General features: G+C 39.2%; 1 protein-coding gene across 4 annotated transcripts in view; it reads right to left on the bottom strand.

Moving 5' to 3' along the window:
- Window positions 1-12,876, bottom strand: part of grb10b (growth factor receptor-bound protein 10b) — a 70,730-nt gene that overhangs the window by 35,256 nt on the left and 22,598 nt on the right. For 3 of the 4 annotated variants that reach the window (XM_067602142.1, XM_067602141.1, XM_067602144.1), the window contains exons 3-4: window positions 11,945-12,041; window positions 2,213-2,516 (exon numbers count right to left, since the gene is read on the bottom strand). In XM_067602142.1, the coding sequence (XP_067458243.1) occupies window positions 2,213-2,516; window positions 11,945-12,041 (401 nt within the window). The remainder of the gene's footprint in view (window positions 1-2,212; window positions 2,517-11,944; window positions 12,042-12,876) is intronic. The other variant, XM_067602143.1, reaches the window with a different exon arrangement.

The raw sequence follows: 12,876 nt of genomic DNA, 5'->3' as shown, positions 1-12,876 counted from the left end.
AGACACAGAGGAGGAGAGAGTTAGAATTAATAAAGCATTGCTGTACAGTAGCCAGGCTCATGTCTGTTTCTGTCTGATCTACCCATAATGAATAGTCTCCCAGCAAGTGGAAATCACAGACCCATATAGCCTGCTAGCTAATTTTTTTTGCAATATTTATCACGCATCAATATTGAATCAAGACATCACTTTAAAGCAGTTTTTAAATTAGGCGCACACAGTGTACGCTTGTGGCTCAACAGAGGAATGATGATTTGACAGTTGATCATAACTTTTCATTTGATCTTTTTTTTTTAAAAGTGGGCAGACAAGTTAGTGAATAGCAAGTTCAGATAATCATTGTAGATGACTCTTTTTTCTTAGTCTCTTTCTCCCGGTCTCTGTCAAACTCCGTCTCTCTGTAGAACCCGGCGAGTTCAAAAGGGAACGGGTCTTTTGATGTCGTCCCATCTGAGCTTGAGAACAGGGTTATCTAGAGGTCAGCTCTGAATAATAAGAACTTCAGGGCCTGGGTCTGTGAGTGTGTTTGAGAGAGAGAGAAACAGACAGAATACTCCATTACCTGATCATCTCTTTTTCTGTCAAATACTCCAGAGAAAGATTATGATAAGAGAAGACACCAGCTCTGCTGTGAATGTGTGTTTATGTACTGTATGTATTTATGTATATATGTATGTATGTATGTGTGTGTGTGTGTGTGTGTTTGTGTGTGTGTGTGTGTGTGTGTGTGTATGTGTGTGTGTGTGTGTGTGTGTGTGTGTGAGTGTTTGTGTGCGCATACCCACTTGTGAATGCATATAATAACAGCCTTAGGGAGATTATGGGGTTACAACTCTTTAAATTGAGAGGGACATTTGCACTTGGTACTAAAATAAACGAGTTTTACCTTTCTTCTTCTGCTGGTGTAGTTTGAGACAAAGAGGGAGTGACAAGGAGGAACGGGTCATTCCAGGGCTACAGATAGGGAGCGGGGAGGAGACGTTGTGCCCAATTATTGAGAGGGTGTGTACGGATGATAGTGTACAATGAAAGGCTTCTTGTACAAAGTAGAGAGAAGAAGAAGAGATAGTTGGAGCTCAGCATGTGGACTGTGTATGATTGTAAACTTGCACCAGTATGATTGTAGAGTTATTTAGATATTATTTACTGTAAATCTGTGTGGCTTCCCACATTTTTTGTTTAGGGTCTTATGTTTTGATTGCCTGAGATGTGTTTGAAGTCTCTGGAAAATACAAACACAGTTCAAAAACAGTTCATTCAAAGTTCCTTCAACCATGTGGTAAAGACATTCAAATAAGTTCGCAACTGGTTGTTATTTTCATCACTGAGTCATCTTCTGATTATGTTCTCAATTAATCATTTGCTCCATAGAAAAGTCAGAAAATGCAGAGCGCCCTAGTAGGTTACTGTGCATGCCACATGACCACAATGTCCCTGGTTCAATTCCTTGTTGCATGTCATACCCATCTCTCTCTCCGCTTTTTTGTCTGCCTCTTCACTGCCTACTATCCAATAAAGGCAAAAATGCCAAAAAAAGAATCTTGAAAAAAAAAAAAAAAAAAATCAGAAAAATGCCCATCATAATTTCCCAAAGCCCGAGTTACAGTCTTCCAATTCATTGTTGTGGAGAAGCAGCAAATATTCACATCTAGAAGCTGGAACAAGTAATATTCTGCTTTTTTGTCAAAAAACAGTTGTTGATTAACTTTCTGTTGATCAACAAATCGATTAACTGAGCAATCATTTTAACTTTGCATTCAATGAACACTTACGTGCTGACTAAAAATCAATTGTCACAGCTGTACTTTTGTGTCACTTTAGAAACACAGTGTATTTCCACGGTTCAAGAACTCAATGCTTGTCAGTAAATGCAAATCCAATTATCGTAACTGCGTGGCACAAAAGCTTGGTATTTGAATGGTGAATGGTTTGAATAATAATGACATACTGCTCCTAAACCTTGTATGTCAACATTGTCAGTGTGTTTCTCTCTTTGAAAGGTGCTGTTCCAAATGACTATGCCACTCTGCAGCCAAATCCACCGTATGTTTATGTATGTATTTCATGTGAGCCTGGACAGCTCCCTCTAGGGTTCAGTTGCCTTTCCTGCCCAGTGCCAGCCACACAACCCATCCAGCTAATCCAACTCAGCTGCTGAAGTAGACAAAAGAACATTTATAATAATGAAAGAATCTGCATTCACTACACCTACCTGACAGCGAGGATGTGCATGGGTTGTGACCGTCGGAGGCTTGTTTGGGGTGAGTCCGTGGACGAGGAGGAGGAGGAGGGAGGCTCTGGGGAGACGTGGCTTATCACGTGCGAGTGCTGGCCCTGCCGTGGATGGATGTGTTGTGTTTGATGATGATGATGGTGGTGGTGTTGGTGTGAGGAAGAGGTCTGTCCGTTGTGCAGTAGTGGGGTGGACTCTGTCTGCTGACCACTGCAGGTGGAGTACAGGCTCTCCAACGAGGAGTTCATATCATTCACCAGGGCCTCTAAATCGACGTCATCCTCTGGTAGAGTCAAACAGAAAGGAGAAACACATCACTAGTGGTAAATAGTGGGTTTCATAACTGTTGGGGACAAATAAACAAACCTTAAAGAATGGTACGGAGCATATCACTAAAGCTGGACAGAAATTCAAACCCTAAACTATAGACACAAGCGGGGTCCAAGCACATAACTTGACATACATGTATTGTACAACTTACAACCCACAAGAGCCAACATGTGGCTGAAAACAGGATGATGCTCACACATAGGTTGCCATCCTAGATTTGTACTGGTGACCTCACAGTCACTGGTCATGTGTTTAGACCACTAGACCATAAGAACAACACAGCTGTTGTTGACAGCAATTGACACTAAACATTAACTGAGTTCTGCATAGAATAAGTAAAGTACTGCATTGAAGTCCATGAGAGTGAATAATCTATAAAACTTAACCATTATGAAATATTATGATTAGTATGTCATAGTAAAACTTATAAAAGAGTTAAATTTTAGCCTTAAATACCTGCTGAACAGCAGAGGGAGTCAGGGGTTGAGAGAGGAGCAGTGCCAATCAGCACAGCAATCTGAACCCGAGACCTTGTGGTTCATGGTCAGCACCTTAACCCCTAGACTACCAGCTCGTCAACCAGATGTTTTTTGTTTGCACAATCTCAGAGTTGACTACAACGGAGATCTATGAGAATAGATACAGCTGAAGTTCAAATATTCACCAAAATTACAAATTTACAGATAAATAACTGAATGACAAATCTCATGATTGTGATCAACAATGAAATGTTTTCTGATATTTTCATGAAGTTTGATCACACTTTTGGCAGTTCAGGACATGTTGTTTGGATAGTGCATTACTCTAAAATATTTATTGCCACTGTGTCATAAATTTGAAACATATTTCAAACCTTTCTACAACATTTCATCACCAGACTCTAAACAATCTGTGACTCAGTTGGTAGCATTTGAACAAGTACTTTAGAAGTTTTGAGAGTTAAATGATTATACAGATTTTGAAATAGAGTGAGGGAATTCATAATTAAGCATTAGTTGCAGTGAAGCAAAGTTTCTTCACATATTGCGAGATGTGTTGCAAAAAGAATGAAGTCTCTAAGACCTCCTGGTGATTTTTGACAAGTTTTTGAAGTTTTGAGGGCTGCACTGCTAAAATTTTGAAAACTGGCTTATAAACCCCACAAACTGATCAATCATAACCAAATTACACCTCCTGACTGGCACATGACCTAATAAGAAATATAAAAAATAAAGTCATAAAAACTCATCTGCTTTGGTTTCAAACAGTTGAGGCTTGCAAAAAAAGAGGTAAAGTCCCTCAATATTGCTGGGACTTTCCCATTTCCATTTCAGTTTCTCTATCATTTCATTGCGGCCAGGATTGAACCCTTGACCTGACTATGCACCACCTTAATTCTAAGTAATACCAAAAAAAGAAGAAAAAAAAAAAACACAGGCATGCACAATACATAGACACACACACTGGTAACCAGTTCTGCCAGAGTGCTCAATCAGCAAGACTATCTTGACGACGTACATTGTGCTGCCTTGTGAGCCAAATCTCCAGGGATAACAGGTACAAGCACAAACCTGCCCGTAACACTTTTCAACTCTTGCCACTGGGGTTCACAGCAAAGGCATCACATTGTAAGTATCTGCTCTGAATTCACTGCATGTATCAAACATTCTGCTTTTAAAAGGTCTTTAAAGCAGGATGTGGAATTCTTTTTTAGAGAAGGAATCTATCTTTAAAGCCCTTGTGAAAACCTCTGAGCACATTTAAATTCATGAAGTGAATTTTTCAACTGAGTCATGGAGCACGTTGTATCAAAGTTTGAAGTGAGCTCAATTGAAGGGAAGCTCTTGTCTAACTGCTTCATGTAGTGAAAGTTTTATTCTCTGGGTAAACTGGGCTCCTAACTTTGCTCTTTCTAAATCACAATCTGCTGTGGTGGCTCGTCTTATAATTAATAATTCTTCATTATGAAAAACAAATTGATCTTATGAATCCATCATCAAATCCTTGTATCCAGATCATACAACTGTACTGTAGCATGCAGATAAACCACTAGGGGGAGACAAGCTCTAATCATAAGGGCCAGGGGCTCTCAAACTCACAGGGTTCAGGTAAAAGAACCTAAAACAGATATTAGGACATGATCTCAAATTTAGATAACATTCATTACTATGGAGCACAATAAGAGAAGGCTTTTATGATTAGATATGGCTTAAGATAAAATCATATTACTATTTCCCTGTTGTTGCACACACTGTCATATTTCAATTTAATTGATTTCTATGTCTGATTTCTATCTATTTCTATTGTGAGTTTTGACTCTCTCTTTGGCCACACATTGTAATCCAGTGCTATAACCAGTGTATGACTCATGTGATTTCCCCACAGCTCAGCGTGCAGGACAGCTGACGGCTTGATGGTGTCATTAAGTAAGAGGGTCATGCCGCTCTAAAAAGTCCCACTGCTCGACAAAAAGCTTAGAAAATACTCTATTATTACTTTATTACCTTATTATTTAGAAGCCTAGCAAGAAATCACCGTCTTGTACAAGGAAACCAGCTAAAACGTTCAAGAGAGAACAACAGTGGGCACAGGTTATCATCCCTGGAAGCAGCAGCATAGCTTTGTCTCCAAAACTGATGGTCACAGCTACCTGCTGAGAGAGTAATGTGTAGTCATGTGTTTTCTTTGAGGAGCTTTTCCTGAAAAGGTATCAGGTAGCTGTATCACAGGTGCCTGTGAATTACTGGTGGTTAATCTGTAGGTATTAATAGCGACAGGTAAGCTGGAGCAGCTACTTATAGATCGCCTGGAGAGCTAAAGAGCTGCTGTATATACCACAGGACACAGGGTGCATACAAGGCCATACATAAGGCTAAGGACAGAGCAGGGCAAGCAAGCAATAATTTGTATTATTTTTAAGGACAGCACAGTCAAACGAATGCTGTGAGAGTAAACTACATCAAAAGTGAGCAAAATTCAAAAAATTACTTTTACCCTGAGCAAATCACATCCTCATCATCCATCATTCTCACTAGGTGAGACATGTACCCTCAAGCTAATGAGAGAAAATAACTTCCCTTGTAAACCTGACCTAGTTTGGCCTCTAGAGGGGATCAGCAGAACTGTTTGCATACAAAGAAACACAGCCCACAAACTCAGCATGGGATGTAGGATTTGTGCGTCATTATCAGTCATACGATTGCAATCACCTATGCATGTCACAATAAGAAAAACAAAGGTATGCGTCATACAGCCGGGTGTAATGCAGACAGATTGATGACACAGACAGCATGCAGGCAGGCACGCACGCACAGGATTTAAACTCATGAAGATTTGGACCAGGAAGCCAATTATGGTTGTTTTCTTTTGACAGAGAGTTCAGAAAATAGAAGTTATGCCAGCTACTCGGCCTTGGCAGGCAAAAGAGGGGACATAAACGCCTTTATTTATGCCCACCCAACACACGGCGGTCACGGCACGCCTGGCCTTACAATATTATAGCCATTAATTAGATCCTCTTAAAATATCAGAGCAGCTCAAGCAGCGGGGAGCACACGCAGCTACAGATGTAGACAGAGCTGTTGACAGTGAGAATTTGCAGCTGTGATACAGTTGCCTAATGGCCACAAACTTTGGCACCAAATACTGTGGCTACATGTTGACTGAAAAAAATGTTCCTGAGAGTATTTTAGTATGTAGCATAAATCTGTCCACAAAGTCTGAAACTAACATTGTGAACTGGTAGGATTTGTACTGGAGGTCACGCAACTTCTACTCCACAACCATGTGACAGGCAAAGGGGTTTACACAACAAAACAGAGACATACCAACAACAGCAAGTAAAATCTGACTGACAGCTAGATTTATATTAAAGTTCTATCCACCTCCAAGAGGGATCATTGTTGGGTTGTTCAGAATAGAGATTAAATGCACTGCTAACGCTGTGTAATAGAGATAAACACCGCCTTAACAAATCCTTCCTGTAAACAAATGTTAAGATGTGTGAATATCCTAAATCCTATCGTTCGAAAGACTGTGGATCCATGTGGAGGTGGTTTAATTTGTGGTTAATGTTTCATTAATGATTCATCAGATGATCTTTTTATTATTTTAATTTATCAATTAATTATTTAGTCTATTAAATGCCAGAAAACAGTGAAATGATTTCCTGCGGTGGCGCCTAAGATGAAACTAACACCCTCACACAAGACAAATAAAAGTAGCAAATCCTCACAATTACCAAACTGGAACTAGGGGATGTTTGGCATTTTTGCTTGTAAAAAGATTTTTATTGAAATGCTTCAACTGAGGTTTAACATTAAAAGTGAAAACCTTTGTTTTAAAATTGGTCTTTATTCATTCCCAGTATTCTTTTTTTAGAACTTGGCTTGAGCTCCATTGTAGAAGTCAGTACCAAATATAAAACCCTGATGGGTTAAAGGATAACATTGTTATTACTGTTCTCATTTCCTCGTTGTTTCATTTCTCCCATGGCTTGTGTTCATTTACTTTGTTTAGCCCCCTCCCTTCTCCTCGATGAACCTATAATCGGTTAAATTGGGGGTAAAAATAGCCCAAGCTCCCTCTATTGTCTGAGCCACGCTAAATACAGTATTAACCAACTGTAAAACTAGTTAAGTCCGGCAAGAATCTGCATAAAAGCTGTTTTGAATATTTCTGATCATTAGTGAGAGAGACATTGGCAAAACAAGACCATTGTATAGATGGTAGTTCCATATGGCTCTCTGTTTTTCTTTAACTCCAGAATGTAATCCATGCATTTTTATTCATTCATGCTAGTTAAAAACAGAGGGGAGGGGCAACACTCCTGTAGAAAAGGGGTATAGATATACAGTACATCAATTGAACACACAACCACACACACACACACACACACACTGGAGACACACAAGGGAGATACATCTGAATACAAGCCCAGCAGAGGGGTTTCCATTCAAAGGGATCAGTGGGAGTATAGACAGAGCAAGTCTAAACTGTAAAGCGTGGCGGTGGGGTGTACAATACCATTGGTGACAGCACACACACCCACTGAGTGCCAAGCCTCTCGGTGGAGAGGGAGAGTGTGGGAGGGTCAGAGGGAAACAGGAGAAGCAAGGGAGGGAAAACAGAGATGAACAGAAGGGAAAGAAGAGACGGGAGTAAATAGAAAGACATAGAGACAGACTCTCATTTAGGGGGAACTGTGGAAGGGGGACAGGGTGAAAGAGAAGAGTGGGTTCACACAGGGTGAGGCGACTACGTCACATGTGTATTTCATTTCACACAGTTGTCTTATTCTATTCAGAATTTTAAACTATAATTTATTTATTTTTTCTACATTTAAAATTATTATTTTAATTTTAATTTTAATGACGTTGTTTTTAGCCACACTAGTGGTGTGACTCTAGAAATGACAATGTTAATCTGTCAGTCAGTTGGTGTAACACTTGGATCAGAATATCTCAAGCTCTATTGGATGAATTGTCATGAAACTTCCAACTGACATTCATGGTCCCCAGAGGATGAAGCCTACTCACTTTATTGATCCCCAGACGTTTTCTCTGGAGCCACTTTAAAGTTGACATTTGTGATCTTGAGTGAAATGTCCAAACACCTGTTGGATGGATTGTCATAATATTTGGTACAGATATATATGCCTCCCCAAAGATGAATTATAATTACTTTGGTGATCCGAAGACTTTTCAGCTAGTGCCTTCATTAGGTAAAAAAAAACTTCAACTTCGGTTGGCTGCAGCTGTACTGTTTTGGTTGTCTCTAACAGTGTCACTTTTGGCCGCAGCAAGCAGCTGTTTTCAGAGAAAAAGCTCTAAAAACACCGAACGCAGACACAGTTAGCAAATAGCTGGTGAACATAGAGGAGTTAATAGTCAAAGAACAGAGCAAAAGGAGAGTGAATACTGGACTTTCATTCATCAGGTGGCCAGAAACATGACTCCAAATAAATAATACTGTTGCTCTGTAACTGCTAGATGTGTAAATAAGCAGCTGTTTGCTTACAAGTTCAACATATCAAGTTGTGTTCACGACATTTTACAGCTGCCCCCAATCAGCCAGAAAATCAGTTAATGTGGTTTTTAATTAATGACCAAATACCAGCAAAACAAATGACATTCTTATTTAGCTGTACTGTGTATTTAGTGCTCACTAGAAAATGTTAGCATCACACCATGTTAAACAAAAACAGTGAATGCAAATACTACCTGCAAGACATCAGCATTTTAACATAGTCATTGTGAGCTCTTAGCATGCTTGTTCATCTTCTAACATTTTTATCTGATAAATGTTTCCTCATTTTGTAATTCTCCCTATCGTACCCTACCGATTTTAACCATGTTAGCCTACCAACTTTTGTAAATGTCTTTCTTTCTTTTTATATTATTTAAGACTACTTAATTTTGTGTATATTTTTGACTGTTATGCACCACAACACCAAAGCAAATTACTTTTATGTGCAAACCTACTTGGCAATAAACCTGATTCTGATTCTGATTAAGTTAATTACACTCACAACCATGATCTCACTTTTAAGAGAAAAATCAAGATATTGTGACATACATTTATAAAGATATTACAAGGAGTGACAGGGGGCTTGTACAGAAAAAAAAGAAAGAAGCAGGAAATGAGGTAAGTCCAGTCAGGATCAGGTGACAAACACTTTTGCCATAACAAATCAGCAAATTGCTTTCACATCACATCGTAGTCTGCACACACCCCCACGCTTCCTTAACCCCCTGTTAAAGAGCCCCATTATTTTCAGGAATGCGGTCCCTCGCTGTTTGTGAGTGAAAGTGTGTGTACACGTGCATGCCTGCCTGCACGTGTATGCCCATGCTTGTGTGCCCGTGACATGTCACTCTCCCTCTACAAAGGCATAACTGGAATAACTGGAGGTGGGAGCTTCATTTCCAGGCCTGAGATCATGGCTGGTCAACCCCTCCAGAGCCACACTGACAGATTACTGCACTGCATTGGTAACATTGATGGGATTTGTTGCCTAGCAGCTGCATGCCCATCTGAGACACCACTACTAAGTTATATTTGCCATACACCCAAACGTCATGGAGTCATTGGATAAAAGATACACGTATCGAGTATCTCTCGTGTAGAGATACTCAATACATATGAAGTTACTTTATGCACAGAGCAGGTCGTCGTACCCTATAGACCATGATCTCAGCTATAAGGGTGAAGTCACTCTGGCGTGTGGCTGAGAGAAACAACACAGAGGAGACAACACAGTGCAAGCCTGTGACATCGCATCTGTGAGAGACTGCACTAGACTCACATATGTGTCATGCCTCTTCTCAGGACAATGTGGCCTCGTCATTCTTCTAGTTGCTTGAAAAAGGACTGCATTAGGGTAAACCATTTTAAACTTATAGTTTGCATGTTGAGAACATCATGTACAACTTACAACTATTTCTAGACATCAAATATTGGCTTGCAAATGCCCTGATAAGCCGCTCAATAGCATCTCATTCCAAACATAGGAAATAACAGCAGGTCATGTTCCAACAAAGCTGCACTGTTCTCGTCAATATTAATAGGTTTATGACTGCTCTGGCTTTTTATAGCAAACCCAGCAAGTGGCTGGTGGCTCTATTAAAGTCCTATAAGAATGAAAGAGTGGATTTAGTGGAAAGCAAGTTTAATAACATCAGCAAGGATTATCATCCAACTAATGACACCAGAAATACAATGGCTAAATACGTAGAGTGGCACTTTGAGCAGCTCATACAATATAGCTTTTAACACATGTCAAAGTGGTAGCTTTCTGGCCATAATAAGCCATCCATCAAATAAAAAAAATAAAGAAAGAAAGACAGTAGAGAAGGTGATCTGACAAAAATCTAAATGGCCAAAAGGACCGGTGTTCATAAATCAGGCTCCCAACACATAACCTACTGTATCAAAACCTTAGTATCCAACCAAAATATCATTATTCAAACAGAGTAATCAAAAATGTTCCTTAGTTAAAGTCATCTTCATTCGTCTGTCTCTCCGGTTCTCCTGAGTTCCCTCCATCCCGGCTGATCCTGAAAAATGACAATGCAATTTCTGCTCCATTTATTTCCCATGCCACGGCCAAGCGTTCTAATTCACTCTTTGAGTCCTCGCAGACTCCCCGCCCTTACCTCCCATGCTGAGCCAATATTGTGCTTAAATCTCATGCTCCGATTGTCATGGACGAACCCTGTATGGCGCAATTAGATAGACGGCGTAATTATAATGGCACCCTGTGTCCACGCAGATCACCCTTTGAACTGCTGAAATGTTTACAGCGGAAGAGACCCAAATATATATTATCCCCCTCCACCCACCCCCGGCCCAGCAAAGGATAATGAGCAGCAAGCCGCTCTCCACACTGTACTGAGATGAGGGACACACACACATGCACAAACCCACTGCAGTAGTGCCAGATTCCCAGGTGATTTCTACGACCTTTTTGTATTCTCTCATGTATGAAAATAAATAAGGAGCACACAGCAAGCTTAACTGTGTGTTTGATAGAGCAGAGTTTGAGCTGTGATATCTTGTTGAAAAATTGGTCGTACTTAACTCAACTTGATTGATTGACCATTTCTAGGACTCAGTTGAAGTATGTTATGTTTTTCAGTACCAAAATTTTTTAAGTGGTTTCCTTCCAAGGAGTCAGCAGCAGATACATCACTCTTGGCATGTGTCCTGTAAGTAATGATTCATTTTTTATTTGGTTTAGTTTCAGAGGGATTACTGAACAGAATTATGTAAATGATTACCCCAAAAATGCTTTTTCTCAATGTTTTTTTTTTTCAACAAAAAATATAAAATACAGATATAAATATAAGAATAAGAATATTATGATGGAAAACAAAGTCTGAGTCCAAACTGCTATCAATATGATGAATCTAATTTTATTTAACAAATATTATATCTGTTGTAATTACTAAATCACTAATCAGTTAAATAAAGGGTGATACTGATAATATGAGATAATGTGTAACAAAAATGTATGCATATTGTTGAAAATGTACTTTTACTGTAAATGGACATGTCTGTTGTTTGGTATTGACTCATTAAAAAACTGTGCGGTCAGTTGAAAATTAATTAATTGTTTTTTGTTGTTAGAGCCTAAAGGAACTAAGAAATGGTTGGGATCATTACAGGGTAATGTTACACCAAGTCAGTGTACAGTTAAGCCCCAGTAGTGTGCAATATCATATGACAAGTCCCACTACGTTTGTAAAATCATATGCAATTCGAGTATAACTGAGTGCACTCTTCTGTGTCATACAACACCAATGTAACTCAAGAATAGGTCTAATGTACAAACATCAGCACACACAAAAACACACACACTTGCACATATGCACATTTATCTATTGGTGGTTGAGGACCAACCTTGATGGTTAGGAGAATTCCGATTGGTCGACTGCTGGAAGCTCGGACCAATGAGGTCAGCTTGTCTGTGATTGGAGGACCGGTCTATATTGTCCTGCTGAGGGAGAGAGAAGGAAGAAAAAAAAAAAGAAAAATCATGTCAACCGACTGGGAATATTGTTACAGATGCATAACACTAAAAGAAACACCAAAACACATCACTGTTACTGGATTTAAAAAATCCAAAACTTTTCTTCTGGAAGCTATTTTTTATGGAAGCACATTGCACTCACAAACAAAAACAAAAACAACAATGGAGGCCTGATCTCATAATTATGAGAAAAGATCTTGTAATTATGAGATCTTTTCTCATTATTTCTCATTATCTCATTATTATGAGACAAGTTTAAATTGGTTATCAATCATAATTTAAGAAAACAAGAGGCATGACGATGCTACCTGATTTAATTAGCTTTTTATTTCCATCTGAACTATCTCAATGACTTAAAATGCGCAATGTTGATTTACTAACTGCAGTGCTTATTGTCATTATTTGTGTCATAGGTCTATATAATCCCTCCACCAATGACGTGCATAGCCTATCACTTCTTTCTTCTTTGGGGTTTTACGGGAGTTGGCATCTTTCATGTTGCATTACTACCACCTTCTGGTTTTAGTCCTTGTCCTAGTACGATTGTCCTAAAAAAAAAAACAGCCATCTTCTGCCCTCACAATATACTTCCATACTACTTTTTTTTAAAATACCGATTTCTGATAATCCTAATGACTGTAATTGTGTAACCATTTCTAGTCTCCACTCTGTCTATTTCCTGCATGATATGATAACATGTCATACAGTCTCTGCTTCCTGACATTGCTCACAATGGCCTGCGGGATGTTTTTCTATAATACAAAGTGCTGTTGAGATTACTATGTCCGATTCTGCTCATAGT

This window comes from Thunnus thynnus, chromosome 10, assembly GCF_963924715.1.
Source record: "Thunnus thynnus chromosome 10, fThuThy2.1, whole genome shotgun sequence".
NCBI lineage: Eukaryota > Metazoa > Chordata > Actinopteri > Scombriformes > Scombridae > Thunnus > Thunnus thynnus.
The sequence above is the reverse complement of the archived record's forward strand: the minus strand, read 5'-3'. Positions and strand labels throughout refer to the sequence as shown.